Genomic DNA, 23646 nt, shown 5'->3' with positions numbered 1-23646 from the left:
GGCGTCTCTCTCTCTGTCGGCGTCTCTCTCCCTGTCGGCGTCTCTCTCTCTGTCGGCGTCTCTCTCTCTGTCGGCGTCTCTCTCTCTGTCGGCGTCTCTCTCTCTGTCGGCGTCTCTCTCTCTCTGTCGGCATCTCTCTCTCTCTCTCGGCATCTCTCTCTCTCTCGGCATCTCTCTCACTCTCGGCGTCTCTCTCTCTCTCTGTCGGCGTCTCTCTCTCTGTCGGCGTCTCTCTCTCTCTGTCGGCATCTCTCTCTCTCTCTCGGCATCTCTCTCTCTCTCGGCATCTCTCTCTCTGTCGGCGTCTCTCTCTCTGTCTGTCGGCGTCTCTCTCTCTCTCTGTCGGCGTCTCTCTCTCTCTCTGTCGGCGTCTCTCTCTCTCTCTCTCGGCGTCTCTCTCTCTCTCTCTCTCGGCGTCTCTGTGTCAGCGTCTCTCTCTCTCTGTCGGCGTCTCCGTCTCTGTCGGCGTCTCTCTCTCTCTCTGTTGGTGTCTCTCTGTCGTCATCTCTCGTCTCTCGCTCTGTCGGCGTCTCTCTCAGTTGGCGTCTCTCTCTCTCTCTCTCTCTGTCGGCGTCTCTCTCTCTCTCTCTCTCTCTCTGTCGGTTTAGCACACTGGGCTAAATCGCTGGCTTTTAAAGCAGACTAAGGCAGGCCAGCAGCACGGTTCGATTCCCGTACCAGCCTCCCCGAACAGGCGCCGGAATGTGGCGACTAGGGGCTTTTCACAGTAACTTCATTTGAAGCCTACTTGTGATAATAAGCGATTTTCATTTCATTCAGTCATTTCATTTTCATTTCATTTCATTTCATTCATTCTCTCTCTCTGTTGGCGCGTGTCTCTCTCCCCGTCGGCGTGTCTCTCTCTCTCTCTCTCTGTCAGCTTGTCTCTCTCTCTCCCACTTTCTGTTGGTGTTTGTCTCTCTCTGTCAGCGTGTCTCTCTCTCTCTCAGCGTGCCTCTCTCTCGGTCAGCGTGTCTCTCTCTCTCTCCGCCAGCGTGTCTCTCTCTCTCTCTCTCAGCGTGTCTCTCTCTCTGTCAGCGTGTCTCTCTCTCTCTCCATCAACGTGTCTCTCTCTCTCTCAGCATGCCTCTCTCTCTCTGTCGGCGTCTCTCTCTCTCTCGGCGTCTCTCTCTCTCTCGGCGTCTCTCTCTCTCTGTCGGCGTCTCTCTCTCTCTCTCGGCGTCTCTCTCTCTCTCTGTCGGCGTCTCTCTCTCTCTCTGTCGGCGTCTCTCTCTCTCTCTCTCTCTCGGCGTCTCTCTCTCTCTCTCTCGGCGTCTCTCTCTCTCTCTCTCTGTCGGCGTCTCTCTCTCTCTCTCGGCGTCTCTCTCTCTCTGTCGGCGTCTCTCTCTCTCTGTCGGCGTCTCTCTCTCCCTGTCGGCGTCTCTCTCTCTCGGCGTCTCTCTCTCTCTCTCGGCGTCTCTCTCTCTCTCTCTCTGTCGGCGTCTCTCTCTCTGTCGGCGTCTCTCTCTCTCTCTGTCTCTCTCTGTCTCTCTCTCTGTCGGCGTCTCTCTCTCGCTGTCGGCGTCTCTCTCTCTCTGTCGGCGTCTCTCTCTCTCTCTCGGCGTCTCTCTCTCTCTCTCGGCGTCTCTCTCTCTCTCTCGGCGTCTCTCTCTCTCTCTCGGCGTCTCTCTCTCTCTCTGTCGGCGGTCTCTGTCGGCGTCTCTCTCTCTCTGTCGGCGTCTCTCTCTCTCTGTCGGCGTCTCTCTCTCTCTCTGTCGGCGTCTCTCTCTCTGTCGGCGTCTCTCTCTCTCTGTCGGCGTCTCTCTCTCTCTGTCGGCGTCTCTCTCTCTCTGTCGGCGTCTCTCTCTCTCTGTCGGCGTCTCTCTCTCTCTGTCGGCGTCTCTCTCTCTCTGTCAGCGTCTCTCTCTCTGTCGGCGTCTCTCTCTCTTTCTGGTCTGCCTGTCGCTTTCTCTCTGTCGGAGTGTATATCACTTTCTCTGTCAGCATCTCTCTCTCTCTCTCTCTGTCGGCGTGTCTCTCTCTCTCTGTCAGCATCTCTCTCTCTCTCTCTCTGTCGGCGTGTCTCTCTCTCTCTGTCGGCGTGTCTCTCTCTCTCTCTCTCGGCATGTCTCTCTCTGTTGGTGTCTCCTCTCTCGGTCGGCCTGTCTCTCTCTCTCTGTCGGCGTCTCTGTCTCTCTTGGCGTCTCTCTCTCTCTCTGTGGGCGTCTCTCTCTCTCTTTCTGTGGGCGTCTCTCTCTCTCTCTCTCTGTGGGCTTCTCTCTCTGTCGCCGCGTCCCTCTCTCTCTCTGTCGCCGCGTCCCTCTCTCTCTCTGTCGGCGCGTCTCTCTCTCTCTCTGTCGGCGCGTCTCTCTCTCTCTCTGTCGGCGCGTCTCTCTCTCTCTCTGTCGGCGCGTCTCTCTCTCTCTCTCTGTCGGCGCGTCTCTCTCTCTCTCTGTCGGCGCGTCTCTCTCTCTCTCTGTCGGCGCGTCTCTCTCTCTCTCTGTCGGCGCGTCTCTCTCTCTCTCTGTCGCCGCGTCTCTCTCTCTCTCTGTCGCCGCGTCTCTCTCTCTCTCTGTCGCCGCGTCTCTCTCTCTCTGTCGCCGCGTCTCTCTCTCTCTCTGTCGCCGCGTCTCTCTCTCTCTCTGTCGCCGCGTCTCTCTCTCTCTCTGTCGCCGCGTCTCTCTCTCTCTCTGTCGCCGCGTCTCTCTCTCTCTCTGTCGCCGCGTCTCTCTCTCTCTCTGTCGCCGCGTCTCTCTCTCTCTCTGTCGCCGCGTCTCTCTCTCTCTCTGTCGCCGCGTCTCTCTCTCTCTCTGTCGCCGCGTCTCTCTCTCTCTCTGTCGCCGCGTCTCTCTCTCTCTCTGTCGCCGCGTCTCTCTCTCTCTCTGTCGGCGTCTCTCTCTCTGTCAGCGTCTCTCTCTCTGTCGGCGTCTCTCTCTCTGTCGGCGTCTCTCTCTCTGTCGGCGTCTCTCTCTCTCTGTCGGCGTCTCTCTCTCTCTGTCGGCGTCTCTCTCTCTCTGTCGGCGTCTCTCTCTCTCTGTCGGCGTCTCTCTCTCTCTGTCGGCGTCTCTCTCTCTCTGTCGGCGTCTCTCTCTCTGTCGGCGTCTCTCTCTCTGTCGGCGTCTCTCTCTCTGTCGGCGTCTCTCTCTCTGTCGGCGTCTCTCTCTCTGTCGGCGTCTCTCTCTCTGTCGGCGTCTCTCTCTCTGTCGGCGTCTCTCTCTCTGTCGGCGTCTCTCTCTCTGTCGGCGTCTCTCTCTCTGTCGGCGTCTCTCTCTCTGTCGGCGTCTCTCTCTCTGTCGGCGTCTCTCTCTCTGTCGGCGTCTCTCTCTCTGTCGGCGTCTCTCTCTCTGTCGGCGTCTCTCTCTCTGTCGGCGTCTCTCTGTCGGCGTCTCTCTCTCTGTCGGCGTCTCTCTCTCTGTCGGCGTCTCTCTCTCTGTCGGCGTCTCTCTCTCTGTCGGCGTCTCTCTCTCTGTCGGCGTCTCTCTCTCTGTCGGCGTCTCTCTCTCTGTCGGCGTCTCTCTCTCTGTCGGCGTCTCTCTCTCTGTCGGCGTCTCTCTCTCTGTCGGCGTCTCTCTCTCTGTCGGCGTCTCTCTCTCTGTCGGCGTCTCTCTCTCTGTCGGCGTCTCTCTCTCTGTCGGCGTCTCTCTCTCTGTCGGCGTCTCTCTCTCTGTCGGCGTCTCTCTCTCTGTCGGCGTCTCTCTCTCTGTCGGCGTCTCTCTCTCTGTCGGCGTCTCTCTCTCTGTCGGCGTCTCTCTCTCTCTCTGTTGGTGTCTCTCTGTCGTCATCTCTCGTCTCTCGCTCTGTCGGTGTCTCTCTCCCTCTGTCGGCGTCTCTCTCAGTTGGCGTCTCTCTCTCTCTCTCTCTGTCGGTTTAGCACACTGGGCTAAATCGCTGGCTTTTAAAGCAGACTAAGGCAGGCCAGCAGCACGGTTCGATTCCCGTACCAGCCTCCCCGAACAGGCGCCGGAATGTGGCGACTAGGGGCTTTTCACAGTAACTTCATTTGAAGCCTACTTGTGATAATAAGCGATTTTCATTTCATTCATTTCATTTCATTCAGTCATTTCATTTTCATTTCATTTCATTTCATTCATTCTCTCTCTCTGTTGGCGCGTGTCTCTCTCCCCGTCGGCATGTCTCTCTCTCTCTCTCTCTCTGTCAGCTTGTCTCGCTCTCTCCCACTTTCTGTTGGTGTTTGTCTCTCTCTGTCAGCGTGTCTCTCTCTCTCTCTCAACGTGCCTCTCTCTCTGTTGGAGTGTCTCTCTCTCTCAGCGTGTCTCTCTCTCTCAGCATGCCTCTCTCTCTCCGTCAGCGTGTCTCTCTCTCTCTCCGTCAGCGTGTCTCTCTCTCTCTCCGTCAGCGTGTCTCTCTCTCTCTCTCTCTCTCCGTCAGCGTGTCTCTCTCTCCCTCTCTCCGTCAGCGTGTCGCTCTCTCTTTCCGCCAGCATGTCTCTCTCTCTCTCTCCGTCAGCCTGTCTCTCTCTCTCTCTCTTTGTGGTGTTCGTCTCTCTCTCTCGTTCTTGTAGGTGTTTCTCTGTCTTTGTCCAAGTGTATCTTGTGTGTTTGCGTACCCAGAAGACAGACGGCCATAATTTGGAACTCCACGTGACTGACATGGGGAGCAGCAGGACCACTGAGAAAGACTGTAGTACGTAGAAATGTCTAAAATAAGGCCCCAACGATAAAAAGTGATGCAGGAAACTGAATTCTGAAATTGGTAGACATTTAAAAAAAACAATAAAAGCTTGGCTCAGTGATTTGCATCCAGGACAACAATTAAATTTGGCCTCAGTGTCACTGTGTTACGGAAGGCCAAACATGGCCAGGATTCCTGCCCCTGGCCACCATCCAGGTTGATGTGGAGATATGATCAGGATCAGTCGCAATGCCTGCACAGTGTCTGAGAGCCCTCGCTGTTCAAACACACACCTGGATAGGGCCCACTCCAGTAAATCAGAGACTTGTACGCCAAGTGTTACAGAGAAGGACCATCGCAGTGAGGCCTCCTCAATCTTGCACCATGTTGCAAAGGGGATGAGTCCAATTCTTCGCAGAGACCACCCCGAAGGGACCGGCGACATGGTGAGGGGTGCAGGGACAAGCTCGTCATGTTGCACAAAATGGGGAACGAAACAAACCGCAAAGGGGGCAAGAGACCCTGTTGCAGACCACCCAGGCAAAAATACTGCAAAATCCCCCCCCCCCCCCGCCCCCACAAGAGGAAATAATCAATAATTGTAGTCGCTGCACCTCCCCCCCCCCCCACCCCCCCACCCATCCAAACACGTCCTGCCCCACCCTTCCAGGTACCAACACAGCTCATTAAAATGTATCCAAAAAGCTGCAAACCCTTTCGGCAAGGAAAAACAGAACTGGAGAACGGGAGTCAACGACAATGAATAAAGCAGAACGCGGCACTCTGGGCAGAAGCATCAAATTCACCGAGGTATCAGATTACATCATGGATACCTGGTGATATATGCATCGGGCTTCGGGAGAGTGCGATTAAAAGCAACCTTGACAACAGTGCTCTGCGTAACATGCCAGCTTCACTCACAGGACACCTTTATGCACATTTAACACAAGGAAAAAGACAGATGAAGCAATTATTAAGGGCCGCTAGATTGAAGATTTTTCTCACCCCTCCCCATTCTCGTGTGTGTGTGCGTGGTGTAACAACAGCAAGCACTGATGACGCTATCAAAGCAAAATGGCTGAGACCGATGGCGTGAGAAAACAAACAGCAGCCACGACTCAGTAACCCCAGAGAACAGGGAATCCTTTCCTTTAACTGTCCGCCGTTCATTGAGCTGCTTCATGCTGTCACAGCTCAGTTAACTTCAATCAGCCACTCCCTCAAAAACAAAACCCCGGCCACCCCTTCACGAGGTCATCAGGTCTCGCCACTTCAGAACAGAAACAAAAAGCTCCTTTTGGATGAACTTGCGCGGCTCGGTTGGTCTTCTGAGGTTCAGCTGATGCAGGATTTGACAAAACGGCAGCGTCTGCTCCCTTGTCAGACCCCACAAACTCCCCCCCCCCCCTCCCCCCCCAAAAGCAAAACATGAATTGTGACACGGGACCTTTGAAGCCCCAGGTTTTCAAACAGGGGAGGCACAGACCATCAGGCTGCTGGTGTGTGAAGCCGAAAAACATGCAATCATTCTGCGATTTCTTGAATGACACTGCATCTTTCTAAACTTCACAGCTGGGACCCTTGAGGGTGCTTTAATATTTTAGGTTTAATTTGTGGTGTGTGTTTGTTCAAGGCTGCATCCCTCTAAGGGGCTGCCCCTTTTACTTTGTCCCCCAGTTCATTTGATTTAGGTTAATTGGTTAACCCAAAATAGTTGGAAATACTTGCTCAGCAGTGGTACGTTCTGGGTCGCTGGCCTTGATCTTAACTTGATGAAAAAGGAAAGGGGATGGTAAAAACTGGCTGGAGAGCGGCCACTGCTGATGGCCAGTGGGTGGCCCCAAGAGTCGTGCAGACAGGGGGAGGCAGCCCCAAGAGCCATGCAGACAGGGGGAGGCAGCCCCAAGAGCCGCACGGGCAGGGGGAGGCGGCCCCAAGAGCGCACGGGCAGGGGTAGGCGGCCCCAAGAGCCACGCGGGCAGGGGGCAGCAGCTCCCAAGAGCCGAGCGGGCAGGGGGCGGCAGCTCCAAGAGCCACGCAGGCAGGGGGCGGCAGCTCCAAGAGCCGAGCGGGCAGGGGGCGGCAGCTCCAAGAGCCGAGCGGGCAGGGGGCGGCAGCTCCAAGAGCCGAGCGGGCAGGGGTGCGGCAATTCCAAGAGCCGAGCGGGCAGGGGGGCGGCAATTCCAAGAGCCGAGCGGGCAGGGGGGCGGCAGCTCCAAGAGCCACGCAGGCAGGAGGCGGCAGCTCCAAGAGCCACGCAGGCAGGAGGCGGCAGCTCCAAGAGCCACGCAGGCAGGGGGCGGCAGCTCCAAGAGCCACGCAGGCAGGAGGCGGCAGCTCCAAGAGCCACGCAGGCAGGGGACCCAAGAGATGCGCAGACAGGGGAGGCTGCCCCAAGGGCCAGGCGGGCAGGGAGTGGCGCCAAGAGCCGCGCGGGCAGGCGGCCGGAGCCGCGCGGGCAGGGGGCCGGAGCCGCGCGGGCAGGGGGCCGGAGCCTCAAAAGCTGCGTGGGCATGGGGCGGGCCAAAGAGCCGCGCGGTCGTGGGGCGAACCAAAGAGCCGCGCGGGCAGGGGGCCGGAGCCTCGCGGGCAGGGGGCCGGAGGCGCGCGGGCAGGGGGCCGGAGCCGCGCGGGCAAGGGGACGGAGCTACGTGGGCACGGGGCCAAAGCCACGCGGGCAGGGGCAGCTACACGAGATTTGCAGTTACAGACTCCGGGCGGTGTGGTTAAAACTGACATTAGAAAACAAAACAGTGTTGATGAGAGAACCTTGTTGCTCATTTCATAAGATTAATTCTCCTAATTAATGTTTAATTACTGATCGCTGACAACGTCACAGCAATGCGCCCAGGGAGATTGGGCAAATCTGCGCACGAGTTAAATTAGTAGATAGGCAACTTAAATTGGCGTCAATACTGGAGCACCCCTGGATAAATAAATATTGTCAATGTTAATTAACTCAGAGGTAATGACGACCTCGACCAACAACAAAATAAATTTAGGTCATTAGCACATATATAACTTGATTATTGACATTCTTCAAACACAGACATGTGCATGCAGGCAGACATGTGTACACACGCGCATGCACACACAGGCAGATGTGCTTGCATAGGCAGACGTGCTCGTGCACACTTGCACTAACAGGTACACATGCACGCACACACTTGTGCTTAGGTAGACCTGCGTCTCACACACACAGGTAGACGGCACATGCACACAGGCGGACATGTACACAGGCTGACATGTACACATACGCGCATACTAACACACAGGTAGACAGGCTCACGCACGCAGACAGATGCACACACATGTACACACAAAGGCAGGCGTGTACACAACTATGCACATAGGCAGACACAAGCACATACATGTATACACAGGTAGACACGCACACACAGGCAGATGTATACACATGCATTCACGCTTCACAAAGGCGGACATGCACACACACAAGCAGGCAGGTGACCACGTATAGACAGGCAGACATGCATGCACACATATGTACAAAGGTAGACGGGCACATGCACACAACCAGCTGTGCGCACACATATATGCACAAAAGCAGATATGCACACGTGTGCACAGGCAGACACGCACACACAAGCAAACAAAGATGTGTGCAGGTATACACACAAAGGCAGGTGTGTAACCCCGCACACAGACAGACATGCACACAGGCAGCCATGCGTGCACACATATGCGGGCACACGCACGAGCACACAGGCAGACGCCCGCGAACAAACGAGCACACGGGCAGATGTGTGTGCGAACACACAAGCACACAGGCAGATGAGCACGAACACACGAGCACACAGGCAGATGAGCACACACACACGAGCACACAGGCAGATGAGCTCACACACACATGGACACAGGCAGACATGCAAGCGCAGAGGCAGACGCACACACACACTCACAAACAGAAAGACACGCATACACACAGTAGAAGCAAAAATAAGATTGCTTTGCATCCCAAGTTTTGGTTATATTTCTCTTTAAAAAGACAGAGTATCCAGCTCATTTTTGGCCTCACTAATTTTTTTGCTCACCCCACTTCCCAATTGTGGCGGCTATTTCTTTAATTACAAGTCTGTGGGGATCAGTGTCTTTCTTTACCTTGCCCAACAGACTTCGGACAGAAAGTGTCGACGGCTTTTTCACCACAGGGGGAGGTGGATGGTAACCATCCAGCACAATTATGCCCCGCCAGACATTTACACTCTGACACACACGCGTCCCAACTGCCAGGGAGTGACTGAGTAAGGCGACTCATAAGGATTCTTCTAGGAATCTGGCTGATCTCAATTGGGGGAAAGGGCAGGGATGGTGTGGGAGGCCTGAATTCGGCCATGGGGACTCCTGGAAAGCTCACACGTGTGGAATTTGAACGAGAATAGAATGGAGTTTGATATTTGGACAGCTTGTCGATGTACACTATCCCAGCTCACGTTGTGGTAGGCAGTTGGGTGAAGGGACTGGAAGGCTGACAGCACAATGTGCCGGAACGAGTCAGCCTTCAGGTGGACAGCAACAAAATGGAAACAGAGGTTCATCTTGCATGGAGCCAGCAGGCACCAGTTGTAGAAACTCCAACATTGCCAAGTGCGTTAACTAAGTGCGGCATCAAACCATATTGTGGTTCCCAAAGCACAACGGAAAAGGAGCTGGACGCAGACCCAGACTGCCACCGAACAGAGGTAACTCCATTTCCTACAAGGGAATGTCAACACTCTATCACGTCACTTGCAACAGATGCACTGGCAGACCTACAGAAGTTGTCGGCATAGCGCCACTGGCTGGCGCAGCTCAGTTGGTGGCACTCCGAGCTCGGAGTCAAGCCCCACGACAGAGATGCACGATTTGGACGGAGAGCATTAGTCGGAAACTGCGATCTGCCCACTCGAGTAGATTCCAAACACCCCGTTCGGTCCAATCCAGTGGGCAGCCCTGGCTGATAGTCCGGTGCAGCGCCCCCAATTCGACAGAGCGCTGCCAGAAAACGAGTGAACGGTCATTCATTTTGCTGCTTTGTGGGAACTTTGCTGTTTGTAAAATGTCCTCCACCACAAGTCAGTGCAACTTAGAAAAAGAAATGGCTCCGCTCTCCGCCTGTCGCTCCTTGAGATCTTTGTAAAAGGCAAGTAGGTGCCACATAAATGCAGACCCCCCCCCCCCCCCCAAAAGCCTGCTGATTTAATTGTTTTCGAATCCAGGCAGGTACAAATTGTCATGTGCAGATTGTGCTGCCACACCGCTGCTTATGACTTGCGACTCTGAAAAGTCGCACTTGTGCATTTGGTGCAGAGATTTTTAAAAGGCCTGGCAGACACGGAGTGCGTGGGGGGGGGGGGGGGGTGACTATTACACTTCGTTATGCAGCAACCAAGCATTCCAAAGAGCACAGCAGGAGCAGCAGCTGATATCAGTTAGAAAACGAAACGGAAAAGGCTGCTGACGCACAGTCCAGTGAGCAGCTTAAAAGAGGAAAACAACGAAACATTGCAACTGGGACACTGAACGGGGGGGGGGGGGGGGTTGTGAGGCACACAGGAATGGTTAGCTGACCGTTGCCTTTCAGACACCAATCCTCCTGAACTAGCCAGTTCCCGCTTCTGCTTCACTGGAATCTATCCAAGCAGCTCTCATTCATACACATTGGGGGAAATGTGGGGGGGGGGTCATTTAATATTGCAGGGAGAGCATTTAATTTAGCAGCACGTCCTATTTAGGCATAAAGCGCATTCGGCTTATTTCCACTGCTGGTCAGAACGAGAAGACAAAATAAAATGGAGATGGCCTGACCAATTGGAAGAAACAAATCTTTTTTGGGGGGGCTAAAGGGAGTTCGGTTTCCTCAGTGGGACCCTCGCCATCTGTTTTTAATCAATGCTGGGATAGGGTGACAAATTTACTTTCTTCCGATTTTGGATCACAGCGCATCCATTCTTCCAGTCAGTCGATAACTTCCAGCAGGACAACTGCCCGAAGGCAATGACCCTCCCTCTCTTTCCGAGCCTGGTCTCCAGTCTCTTCCCACCAGCGGGATTCGCTACTGCTGCCGCTTGTCAATGGGGTTTCCCATAGAAGCCGCCCCCATGGGAAACCCGCAGGCGGAGGCTATTGCCAGCGTGACCAGAGAATTCCAGCGCTGGCGATCGGACGGAGAATTCCGGCCCGCCTCTCATTCTTGTAATCTCCAGCAAACGGCGTGACAAAATTGTCAAATCGCTCCCAGCCTTGCCTGAGAGTTTGGGTCCGCAGGGGAGGCTGGGTAGTAGCGTTGGGAATCACCCAGATGGAACCGCATCTAGCATAGCTCAGTGTGAAAGGGGCTGGACCTGTGGGCGGAGCGAAACAAACTCCAGGCAGAGAGCGACAATAAATAACCACGGCGTGCAAATCTTTCCTTCAATAAAGCCATTAAAAACTTTTTCTGTCTCCCACCGCCACTTCCACCCACGAATGGGAAGATAAGAGACAGCCTTTCCACCCCTCACACTTGGGGAACGCACACCGCGAACACATATTCCACAGCGGAGCATGGGCACCACAAAAAGACATTAGTCAAACACTTTAGTCGCCATTTTCGGCGAAGGTTAAGGACGGAAGGAACGTTATGAAAAGCAATTCAAGATCACGGTGCCGACAAGGAGTTTCCTTACTCTCCGCACCATCCCCACCCACCCTCCTGCAGCGAATTCATGGACCTGGCAACATTTCCGGAAATGTTACTTCGATGTATTTTCTTTTTAAATCTTCAAATATCTTCTTGAAGGCACCGAGCACTGGAGAGAAACACCTCGGGCAGATTCCCGTAACAACAGAGATAGTAAACAAAGCAGCTACAGATTTAGTCACTGAAAGCTGAAATATTTTCACATTATAAATAATTTGCTCAGAGCTCCCACAGTGGTTCAGTGAATGAGTCACACAGAGCAGGAAATTCCAGATTCAATCGCCTGTATTAAAATACCTCGTCGAGCCAGCGAGGCGGTAAAAGCTCCACAGTGTTCCTCACATCGCTTTTGGATTAGGGAGGGGTGGAGGCAGTCGTGGGCGAAGGATGGTGCACGGTTGTGGGTGGGGGGGGCGCAGTCAGGGCGAGGGAGTGGCGGTCATGGGTGAGGGAACTGGCCATGGACAAGGGAGGTGGGGGGCTTTTGTGGGCGAGGGGGGAGGTGGAGGTCATGGGCTGGGGTGGCTGTTATTGGCGGGCGGAGGGCGAGGGGGGGTGCGATTTTGGGCGAGGGTCCGGTCGCACACGGTTGCATCCGCTGTTTGCTAGCTGGAAAGGAGAGGACCCAGCAGGCTGGGTTGCCAAAAAGAAAATCTGAATTCAGAGAGTGAGACGGTTCTTCCCATTCTGGACTCATGAGCAGAAACGGTTAATTGGTTAATTAGGCGAGGGCAGGAGGGTGCTCGGCAACTCGACAACCACTCCCCAACAAGATGTCGGGTGATGAAGTTCGTTATTTTGGTTGGCTTCATAGAATCCCTGCAGTGCAGAAGGGGCCCATTCAGCCCATCGGGTTTGCACCGACCCCCTGAAAGAGAACCCTACGTAGGCCCACGCCCCCACCCTAGCCCTGTAACACAGTAATCCCACTTTACCTTTTTTTGGACACGAAGGGACAATTTGCATGGCCAATCCACCTAACCTGCACCTCTTTGCACTGTGGGAGGAAACTCAAGCAGACACGGGAAGTGCAAACTCCACACAGTGACCCAAGGCTGGAGTTGAACCCGGATCCCTGGCGCTGTGAGTCAGTGTACTGACCACTGTGCCACCGCATTCCTGATCTCAGCCCCACTATCAGTGGGGTAAGGCAAGAACTCCCAAGTACACACTTCCGCCCATTTCACTCTCTCTCTCCACCACCCCGGAGAAAAATTGCTTAGCCGTGCGGTATCAGCAACACTGGTAATGGGCGTTTAAAATATAAAAACATCCAAGGTGGGCAGCACGGTAGCATAGTGGTTAGCACAATTGCTTCACAGCTCCAGGGTCCCAGGTTCGATTCCCGGCTTGGGTCACTGTCTGTGCGGAGTCTGCACGTTCTCCCCGTGTGTGTGGGGGTTTCCTCCGGGTGCTCCGGTTTCCTCCCACAGTCCAAAGATGTGCAGGTTAGGTGGATTGGCCGTGCTAAATTGCCCTTAGTGTTGGGTGGGGTTACTGGGTTATGGGGGTAGGGTGGAGGTGTGGGCTTGGGTAGGGTGCTCTTTCCAAGAGCCGGTGCAGACTCGATGGGCCGAATGGTCTCCTTCTGCACTGTAAATTCTATGAAATCTATGAAAAAGGTGCTTCAGAGAAGGGGAAGATCGGACAAAAACCAGCAAGCAGCCGGAAGAGGTCCCCGGGGTTTATCTTTCTATGTGCCTCATCATATCCGCTAGAGGTCACTGAGCAAGTTCTGTGTTGGGCGATATGATATATTAACGAGACGGACCATTTCCCAGTGTTCAGCCGCAGAGATGCCACAAGCTGCCTCGAAACAACGTCACAATTCCCCGCTATCAAACACCTCATCTCAGAAACCCACAAGGTCCAAATTAGCAAACCTCATCAACAAGTTCTGCAGATTCTGGCAACTTTTAGAAAGATGATTGAGGGAGAATACTTGAATTAAAAGCAGACAGTCACCCAAGGCCGGAATCGAATCCTGGTCCCTGGCGCTGTGTTACCCGCTGTGCCACCGGTCCGCCCCGCATCAGCAGAGAGAGACAAGCAGAAGTTCACGTTCCTACCTTCCAGAATTTGAAATGCTCCCCAAGGCACGGGCTAAGTCGAGGGATGGAGGGTTTAAGGTTACCTCTGCCCCTTTCCTGAAATCTCCACACTGGGAGAGCACTGGTTGAAAACTGGTTTATCAATATCGCGCTGGGAATCTCACTTGGCCCACACCTGCTTGGTGTTCACTTGGGGGATCTCAGTCACGCCGGGCCCGACCACTGGGTCAGGGAGACAAAAATCAAACTCACCTTTCAGCAAATGGAGCTAAGCAACGGCAGAACTAACTGGGTTTGGGACGGACAAACCCACCCCTCTCCCGACCCTGCCATTCGGGTAAAATGTGTGGAGAGGGCATCTACAGAATAAGATACCCTGAGGAGGAAAGGGGGCAAGGAAAAAAAATCATTTAATTCCAGCAGGGACAAAAAGACCACCTTGGTTAAGTAAAGGCACCCATTCGATGATGTGCTGCACCAATCGGACTTAACGGTTTCTGACCTCTGCATAATTACAATCACCCGGGGAGAGGGGTGGGATTGTTCGGAGCCACTCCGTCCCAAACCCAGTTAGTTCTGCTTTTGCTCAGCGTGCCCATTTGCTGAAAGGCGAGTTTGATTTTTGTCTCGCTGACCCAGTGGTCGGGCCCGGCGTGACTGAGATCCCCCAGCTGAACACCAAGCAGGTGTGGGCCGAGTGAGATTCCCAGCGCGATATTAATAATCCAATAACCCAGCGGATTTCAGATATATTGTATTAGAATCAGTTGGTGACCCAAGGGTTAAAAACCTGGGTTTGCGTGTGTTTGACTGCTGAAATCACGTTTTAAAAGATTCTTGGGTTGAAAGACTATAACGTTTTTGGGAGCCCGAGGTGCAATTAAACCATCGTAAAAAGCTTGGCCAAATGCAGTTTGATTTTGATTAAGGGGATTCCCTGGGAGTTAATTAGTTTTCAGCTTGGTGCGATGATGTAATTGCTGAGTGGAGCTAAGGCTGTTTGAAGATGCATTTTCAGTTCAGTTCAGTATGAAGCTGAGACGAGTCAGATTTTGCTCTCTGCAGTTTAGTTAAAAAGAGATGAACAGTCTTTAAAGCAGTGCAGACTTGTTTGAGTACGAGGAGAAGCTGAAACAAGCCAGTTGAAACAGCTTTTGAAGACATACAGCCAAGGTTTCTGCATGGGTCTGACAGGAGTCAGATCTTTTCTGTAAAGCAGTGTCAAGAAATCTCTTTCTCAAAGAATAACTCTGTAAAGCAAGATTCCTTTGTGCCATTGATATTTAAGGTGGATTGAGAGCTGAGATGGTTTAATTTCTTGTTTAAGTGGGAATAAAGAGAGCAGTTAAGGCTATTAGATTCACTGTATTAAGTGGTATTGTTTAAGGAGTAATTGTAAGCTATTTTCTGGTGTGATGTTGAAGATTTTAATACTGTGTTAGTAATAAAGTTTGTTTCAATAAACCCGATCCTTATTTTTTTGTGAAATCACTCCTGGAGCGAAGTATCCTTTCCTCACTCTCTTACAAAATTAAAATAAAATATTGGGGTTTCTGTCCATTGATAGGGTCTGGTCTGAGATCGTAATAGGAGAACGCAAATTTAATTTATAAAGTTAAAGAAAGCTAGAATCAGCAAGATCGATCGCAAAGTTGTCTGCCCATCATCTCCTTCCAGGAAAGGGGCAGTCCCGCCCCCTACCCAGTCTGACCTCCTTGTGACTCCAGGCTCATGCCAATGTGCGGGGAGGGGGTTGACTCTTTACCTTCTGAAATAGCCAAGCAAACTGCCCAGGGCACTACCGCCACCTCACCGGAGCAAGGTCAGCCACGGCTTCATCCGAGGAACAAGTTTAGTTTTTAAAATGCCGAAGGGGCTCGCGCTACAATCAACCCAAATGGTGCTCGGGTCAAGTTCTGCGACTTTGCAAAGAATGCACTGGTACGCACTCCGGAAAGGAGGTAAGAGCTGGGCGCAGCTAAAATAATCCTCAGCTGAAATAGTCAAGTCAATATTTCAGAGATGACGAGGCCCCGGAGAACAGCACACGTTTCCAGCAATGACTTCCTCCCCGGTGACATCGAACACAGCAAACACAATGGTCTGGGCCCATGCATTACACACAAAAAGGGGCAAAGGACAATTGAATGGTGGGTGCGACCAAACAGGAATTCTCAATCCAATATAAGTTATCAGATTCAAATGTACTCACCCAGGGCGGCTCTGCCACATCACAGAGCAGCAATTTACAAAGAGCTGGCCTTCTTTAGTCAGACAATGGCGCACAAACGACAAACGTGAGGACAGGGAGAGCGTTGCTTCAAATTACAGGCGTTCAAATGCAGTCAAGGCTGCTTATGAACTTGCAGGTAAGACACAGGTGATGGGAGACAGTGCGGTGGCACAGCATGCCAGAGGCTCACTGAGCCACACTGCACGCTGGCAGGATGTGGGTATACATTCACGATCACCTGAGAGCCACGTTTCTGATCTCCACGGAATCTCTGTGGGGTGGTCGTTAAGTGGCAGTGACTCCGTGAGGAGTGCTAAAAGACAAAGGACAGGGGGAAGGAATCAGAAAGCGGGCAAGAACGCAGTCATGCCGTAAACCCTTCGCCGTAAACACAGAATGGGCCACCGTCACACCCCCGCATTTCTATCTCCGAAATCTGGAGGCATTTGCGACGCTGAAGTAAAACCTCTCGTTTATCAAGGAACTCAACACCCTGCCCATTATCCAACAACTCTGTGCTCTGCCTATGACACGCCATTTGCCTCAGGATTCGGTCCATCGCTAATCACAATGACACCACACGTACAGCTGCACCTTACAGGATTAATTTGTAAAAACATCAATGTTTATGAACCAAAACAAAATTAGTATGCTTGACTAGCACCATGCTGTACCAAGGTCTGCACAACACTATGAGGGGAGCCGATACAGGCGCCATACACGTTCAGCTACGCACAACTCTGCCGACTTAAACACAACTTGAAAATGTAACTCTTCTCCCACTTTCCTCGCCTTCCGAAGGCACTGCAGACTTTATTTTTTTGGGGGGGCTGGTTTAACTGCTTCACACTTATCCAAGTTTTAGGGTCCCTTGTACGAGTCCTGAAGGTTAATTGCTGATGGGTTACTGGACTGGAGGGAAGGATCCAAGCTGAGCTCCCTCGACTGACGTCCATTTACTGATCAGAGGCAGGCGGCCCGGGGTGCATTTCCCCCCCCGCCCCTCCTTTCGGGCGGAGGGTCACCGAGGCTTGCCGCTATCCCTGTGGGATGGGAAGCTTTCTTTATCGACGGCGTCGGGGTTGCACCGACAGTCCGGCAAGGTCATCACGCAAATTGCTGATCCGCTTGAGTCCGCCAGCCGGTGTCCCCAGCCGGATTAGCAGTTCGGACACGCCGATTATCTTCATCGTGCCTGAGTTCGAGGTGTAGGTCAACTCAGCGAGCCTGGCTGGTAACATCGTGTGCACAACGGGCTGGATCTGAAAGCCCCGTGACTGAGGAGTCCACAGTCGCTCCCAAAGCCTTCAGGACAGAATGGAAAAAAAGGTGGGAAGTGTTCAGGCGCCGGTGCATTTCAGAAAGCGGGAAAATTAAAATGAGAACCATTGTTCCTTTTCCTCCCACATATCCAGGTGCTCGAACACAAATCTTAATGATCAGATGCGATAGGTGTTAAAGAGATACCACGTACTGGATTGTCCAGGGAAAATTAAAATAGGAAAAAAGAGTGGTTCCCAATGAGTACCATCTGGAATCGGAGTGGTATTCAGGCAGCCCCTCTCTCAATGAACTAAACTGACAATTCTACAATCACAAGTTTTTGTTTTACAGGAAATGTCAGCCCCTTCCCACTCAAGAAGCTCGGCACCATCCAGAACAAAGCAGCCCCACTTGATCGGTGCCCCTTACTCAAACATCCACTCCCTCCACCCACTGACGCACAGCAGCAGCTGTGTGTACCATCTACATAGCTCCTTCGACAGCGCTGCCTAAACCCGCCACCTCTACCCCCTAGAAGGACAAGGGAGCAGATGCCATGAGGAACATCCACCACCTGCAAGTTCCCCCTCCGAGCCTCCTCCCCCAACACACACACCATCCCGACGTTGGAAATACGGCCATTCCTTCACTGCCGCTCGGTCAGAATCCTGGAACTCCCTCCTAACAGCACTGTGGATATATGCATACCACATGGCGACTGCAGCGGTTCAAGATGGCGGCTCACCCACCACCTTCTCGAGGGGCAATTTGGGATGGGCAGCAAATGCTGGGCCTGCCTTCTCCACTATACCTCAAATTGATTACTTAAAACAAAAAATTATTTTCAAAAAAGGTCAGATTCTGGTCCTTTTACTTGGCTGACCAAAGTTGCTGACCACCTTCCCTTTTCAATATGGTGGCTCCTCGCTTAGTGACAGTTCTCCTGAAAGCGGGAGCTCTCCAGTTCGAAGTGGCCATCGCACGGGTTCAGGCGCCGCTAGCCTTCCAGACCATTGAGGGAATGGCTCACTCCGTCCTCACACACTCTGCTTCTCATGCCCCGTCCACACCCATTCATTGGTCCACCCGGAACCGTTGCCGGAGCCCAGGAACCTGCACAAGGCACCAGCTTGACTCATCCTTCGGACTTTCCCTCCTCCTCCGCAATCTCCTGGAAACCAGGAACCTAAGAGGATAGAGATTGCGTGTGTAAACAGTGTCCAGCTAGGTATCGGAGCACCGACTCGATATCTTCCAAAGTTCACAGTGCTAAATGCACATGCGGATGGTGGATGAGAATAGCACTGGGCCCAGCTGTGAATAGAACTAGTTCATCCAATGCATGGAAATGGTTGACGATTTAAGCGTGAAACTGGAGGTGCAAATTTTCTTCGCAAATCAACCATTCCTTGGCATAAAGTGTGTTGTGGAAATGTGGCTCTCAAACCGTTCCACGACGGCTGGTTTTCTACAATTTGATCTCCCCGCCGTCAGCCCATCGCCATCTTTGCAACATTGCCCGCGTCCATTCCGGCTGAAAAGCCTTTCATGCCCCTCCCCCAGACTCGACCAATCCAAGGATCTCCTGACCAGCCTCCCACATTCCGCCCTCCGGAGATTTGGGGTCACCCAACCTTCTGTTGCCCAGTATCCAAACTCTCCGTCCCGTTCACCCATCATCGCCTGTGCTCGATGAACTCCACTGGATCCCAGTTTGGCAATGCCTCCATTTCAAAATTCTCATCCTTCTTTTCAAACGCTTCCAATGGCCTCGCTCTCCATCTCGGTGTAATCTTCTCCAATGCAACCCTCCCAAATCTCAACATTTCTCCATTTCAGGCTTCTGGGACAGCTCTCAGCGCACTCTGGTTTCCATCACGCTGCATTGGTGGGCATGCGTTCAGTTACCTGGGCTGCCCAAGATCTGGAATTCCCTCCTTAAACCTCCCTGTCTCTCTCTCGCTCCCTCTCCTTTAAAACGCTCCTTAAAACTGACCTCCTTGACCTCTGTTCCCAATGTCCCCTTTTGCGGCTCTGCATCAAATCTTGCTTTGTAACATGCTCATGCACAGAACCTCAGGACGTTTCACACGAGAGGTGCTACATAAATACAAGTAGTTGCTGCTGTGTCACTTACTCGGGCTTCAAAACTTTGAAAAAAGGGGCTCACTTTGCCCAACCAACCAGGAGCTGGACCATAAGATTTTGCCCTGCCCCCTCCCAACTAACGGGCAGGATTCAAGGAAATTTCCTGTCGTTCTTAGGATGGTGAGCAATGCTCACAACACCAGAGAGACCGCCTGCCAGACGTGCAGTGTGCGATGATAGAGCCTGTTGCATGATCAAGATCTTGTCGGACCTGCAGCATCGCGGACACATCTAATGCTATTAGTCAGCCCGTCAAAAAAACAAATAATTTAAGGCCGCCCGCTTCTCATCAAGACAACTTTCACTTTCACCCAACCCGCAACCTTTATTGAAACCGGGACAGAAGGGTGCGGAATTTTTCTCGACGGTAACAACGCAACTGACGGGGGAAGGAAAACAAGGGTGAGGATTAGTTCTTCAGGAACTCTCATCGGGCAGCAAGGCTGGGAAAAAGAAGAAACCTGACCTGCACTGCTTTATTAAGTTATATCGACCGGCTCAACTCGGAGTTAATGTCGTGATAGAGACAACAAGAAAATAACACCAGAATAACTACACCCTACAGTTAGATGTATACAGCAGCGTTGTATAAATTCAGAAACAGAAACGCAAATTGCCGTGCTGAGTAATACACAGAGGATTCCGCTGATTTCCCATAACAAGACCATATCATCCATAAAAAAATGATATAGTCACACAGCACAGGTGGCCATTCAGCCCCTTGCACCAGTGTTGGCACTTTGAAAGAAATATCTAATAAGCCCTACTCCAAACTTCTTTGCCCACAGCCCAACACAATTTAGCTATTTAACTGTGTATCTAATTTGCTTCATTTGAGGGTGAATCTGCTTCAACTGGCCTTTCAGATCACAACATCGGACTGTGTTACGGTCTTATTGCGTCCAACGTGCTCCACCCTCACCCTCTTCCAATTCTGTCAGCCCAATAATATCTTTTGGTGGCTGACATACTCGCCCGCAACAGGAACAGACACACTTTGCAAACATTAAAAAAGACAAGGCTGGCCACCGCGCGCCAGATGTGCGATGCAAAAGCGGCCGCCATCAGGTTTGATACCTTGGCGACGGTTTACGTGCAGACTTTCAGCTCGCTTCTGTGCCATCCAACCAAGAAAAAAAAAGGAAAGACCACCCACAAGATTCGCCAGCGCAACGCAGGTCAGGCCACGATCGGGACTGACTAGTTTGACCAACGTACTGCGCTGGGGCACACCGCGCACGTCCTCGTGAGGTATCTTAGCCACAAGAGGTGGGGGGTGGATCTGGGCAAAACAACTAATATTTGGGAATCGCAAAAAGAGGAAGAATCAATCGTGCAAAACAGTATCAAGGAAATAAAAAGGAGGATGCATCATTTCCATATGACTGCATAAAGAGGAGGGAGGAATCATTTGGAAGAAAATAAATTGGGCAAAGTTAAATATACACACACACACAAGAATTGCAGGAGGAACATGTATAAAATTAGCACATATAATACACAATGTGATATAGAATAGATTATATATTCAAGACGTGAAATTATGTACAATGAGATGTACAAAATAATTAATACATATAATCTGCAAAATGAAATCTGCACATTAAAATTGCAAGGGATTGCGGCATAATGAAAAGATACGTATGAACATATTATCGCAGATGTTGGAAATATATATTATATACACATACAAGAATTGCAAGAGGAGGAATCATCAGACATATGAAATTATTGTTGTGCTAAATACATTACATATATGCACTGATTGACAGCTGGGACAGGAATGTGATTAACAGCTGGGACAGGAATTTGATTGACAGCTGGGACAGGAATGTGATTGACAGTTGGGAGGAGGGGCATTTGATTGACAGGTGGGGGTTGATCGACAGTTGAAGTCTACTCGACAGTTTGTGGGTGGATCCACAGTTGGGGGGCTTGAACGACTGTTGGGGGGCTTGAACGACTGTTGGGGGGCTTGAACGACTGTTGGGGGGCTTGAACGACTGTTGGGGGGTTTGAACGACTGTTGGGGGGTTTGAACGACTGTTGGGGGGTTTGAACGACTGTTGGGGGGTTTGAACGACTGTTGGGGGGTTTGAACGACTGTTGGGGGGTTTGAACGACTGTTGGGGGGTTTGAACGACTGTTGGGGGGTTTGAACGACTGTTGGGGGGTTTGAACGACTGTTGGGGGGTTTGAACGACTGTTGGGGGGTTTGAACGACTGTTGGGGGGGTTTGAACGACTGTTGGGGGGGTTTGAACGACTGTTGGGGGGGATTGAACGACTGTTGGGGGGGATTGAACGACTGTTGGGGGGTTTGAACGACTGTTGGGGGGTTTGAACGACTGTTGGGGGGTTTGAACGACTGTTGGGGGGTTTGAACGACTGTTGGGGGGTTTGAACGACTGTTGGGGGGTTTGAACGACTGTTGGGGGGTTTGAACGACTGTTGGGGGGTTTGAACGACTGTTGGGGGGTTTGAACGACTGTTGGGGGGTTTGAACGACTGTTGGGGGGTTTGAACGACTGTTGGGGGGTTTGAACGACTGTTGGGGGGTTTGAACGACTGTTGGGGGGTTTGAACGACTGTTGGGGGGTTTGAACGACTGTTGGGGGGTTTGAACGACTGTTGGGGGGTTTGAACGACTGTTGGGGGGTTTGAACGACTGTTGGGGGGTTTGAACGACTGTTGGGGGGTTTGAACGACTGTTGGGGGGTTTGAACGACTGTTGGGGGGTTTGAACGACTGTTGGGGGGGGGTTTGAACGACTGTTGGGGGGGGTTTGAACGACTGTTGGGGGGGGTTTGAACGACTGTTGGGGGGTTTGAACGACTGTTGGGGGGTTTGAACGACTGTTGGGGGGTTTGAACGACTGTTGGGGGGTTTGAACGACTGTTGGGGGGTTTGAACGACTGTTGGGGGGTTTGAACGACTGTTGGGGGGTTTGAACGACTGTTGGGGGGTTTGAACGACTGTTGGGGGGTTTGAACGACTGTTGGGGGGTTTGAACGACTGTTGGGGGGTTTGAACGACTGTTGGGGGGTTTGAACGGCTGTTGGGCGTTTGAACGACTGTTGGGGGGTTTGAACGACTGTTGGGCGTTTGAACGACTGTTGGGGGGTTTGAACGACTGTTGGGGGTTTGAACGACTGTTGGGGGGTTTGAACGACTGTTGGGGGGTTTGAACGACTGTTGGGGGGTTTGAACGACTGTTGGGGGGTTTGAACGACTGTTGGGGGGTTTGAACGACTGTTGGGGGTTTGATCGACTGTTGGGGGTTTGATTGACTGTTGGGGGTTTTGATTGACTGTTGGGGGTTTTGATTGACTGTTGGGGGGGTTTGATTGACTGTTGGGGGGTTTGATTGACTGTTGGGGGTTTGATTGTCAGTTGGGGGGTTTGATTGTCAGTTGGGGGGTTTGATTGACTGTTGGGGGGTTTGATTGACTGTTGGGGGGTTTGATTGACTGTTGGGGGTTTGATTGTCAGTTGGGGGGTTTGATTGTCAGTTGGGGGGTTTGATTGACTGTGGGGGGGTTTGATTGACTGTTGGGGGGTTTGATTGACTGTTGGGGGGTTTGATTGTCAGTTGGGGGGTTTGATTGACTGTTGGGGGGTTTGATTGACTGTTGGGGGGTTTGATTGACTGTTGGGGGGTTTGATTGACTGTTGGGGGGTTTGATTGACTGTTGGGGGGTTTGATTGACTGTTGGGGGGTTTGATTGACTGTTGGGGGGTTTGATTGACTGTTGGGGGTTTGATTGTCAGTTGGGGGGTTTGATTGACTGTTGGGGGGTTTGATTGACTGTTGGGGGGTTTGATTGTCAGTTGGGGGGTTTGATTGACTGTTGGGGGGTTTGATTGACTGTTGGGGGGTTTGATTGACTGTTGGGGGGTTTGATTGACTGTTGGGGGGTTTGATTGACTGTTGGGGGTTTGATTGTCAGTTGGGGGTGGACTGACAGTTGGGATTTGATTGACAGCTGGGGGTTGAGCGAGCGAGAACGCGAGGGGGGCGGGGTTGCCATGGCGTCGCCGGGGCTGGTTGCCATGGGGCCTGCTCCCCCCCGCCCCCGGGAGGGGGGCCCCCCTGGACATTGGCCCCCGGCGCCCCCTCCATCCGCTGGCGTCTAACGGCTGCCTCCTTCTCTCTCTGCACCCCGCCCTTTTCCAGCTAGGCCTTAGCTCCTGGAAGACAGATTATCATTCATCCCGCAACCCCGCTCCCCACCACCCCCCCCTTGGTAAATCAAAGCTTCTCCTCCTAAAGCTGTCCCGATTGATGATTACTATTCCTCCTCACGCACAGGCAGAGAGAAAATCGCTCGGCCACCCCCGGGCGCCCGCCCCGGGCCTGCTGGAAGGCTCTCCCTCCCGCTCAGGTACTCACAGCCTCTCTCCTCCGCTCGGCGCGGCGGCCATTTTCAAATTATTTCCAGCGCGTCACACAGCAGCCGGCAGAGCGGGCCGGCGCTGGGGGGGGGGGGGGGGAGGGAGCTCGCGAGAACTGACAGAGGGGGCGGGGCTGGGGGAGGGAGGCGGCGTGGCTGGGAGAGGGAGGGGCTGGGGGGGGAGGAGAGGGAGGGGCTGGGGAGGTGAGAGGGAGGGGCTGGGGGGAGGTGAGAGGGAGGGGCTGGGGGGTGGAGAGAGGGAGGGGCTGGGGGGGTGGAGAGAGGGAGGGGCTGGGGGGTGGAGAGA

General features: G+C 52.7%; 1 protein-coding gene across 2 annotated transcripts in view; it reads right to left on the bottom strand.

The window, feature by feature from the left end:
- The window catches only part of mecp2 (methyl CpG binding protein 2), a 199537-nt gene extending 176109 nt beyond the window's left edge, over positions 1-23428 (bottom strand). Inside the window, exon 1 of one of the 2 annotated variants that reach the window (XM_072487990.1) lies at positions 23339-23428. In XM_072487990.1, the coding sequence (XP_072344091.1) occupies positions 23339-23370 (32 nt within the window). In that variant the 5' untranslated portion in view covers positions 23371-23428. Of the gene's footprint in view, positions 1-15514; positions 15825-23338 lie in introns of those variants that run through there. The other variant, XM_072487991.1, reaches the window with a different exon arrangement.
- Between the last annotated feature and the right edge of the window lie 218 nt (positions 23429-23646).

This window comes from Scyliorhinus torazame, chromosome 22 (assembly GCF_047496885.1).
Source record: "Scyliorhinus torazame isolate Kashiwa2021f chromosome 22, sScyTor2.1, whole genome shotgun sequence".
Classification (NCBI taxonomy): domain Eukaryota; kingdom Metazoa; phylum Chordata; class Chondrichthyes; order Carcharhiniformes; family Scyliorhinidae; genus Scyliorhinus; species Scyliorhinus torazame.
The sequence above is the reverse complement of the archived record's forward strand: the minus strand, read 5'-3'. Positions and strand labels throughout refer to the sequence as shown.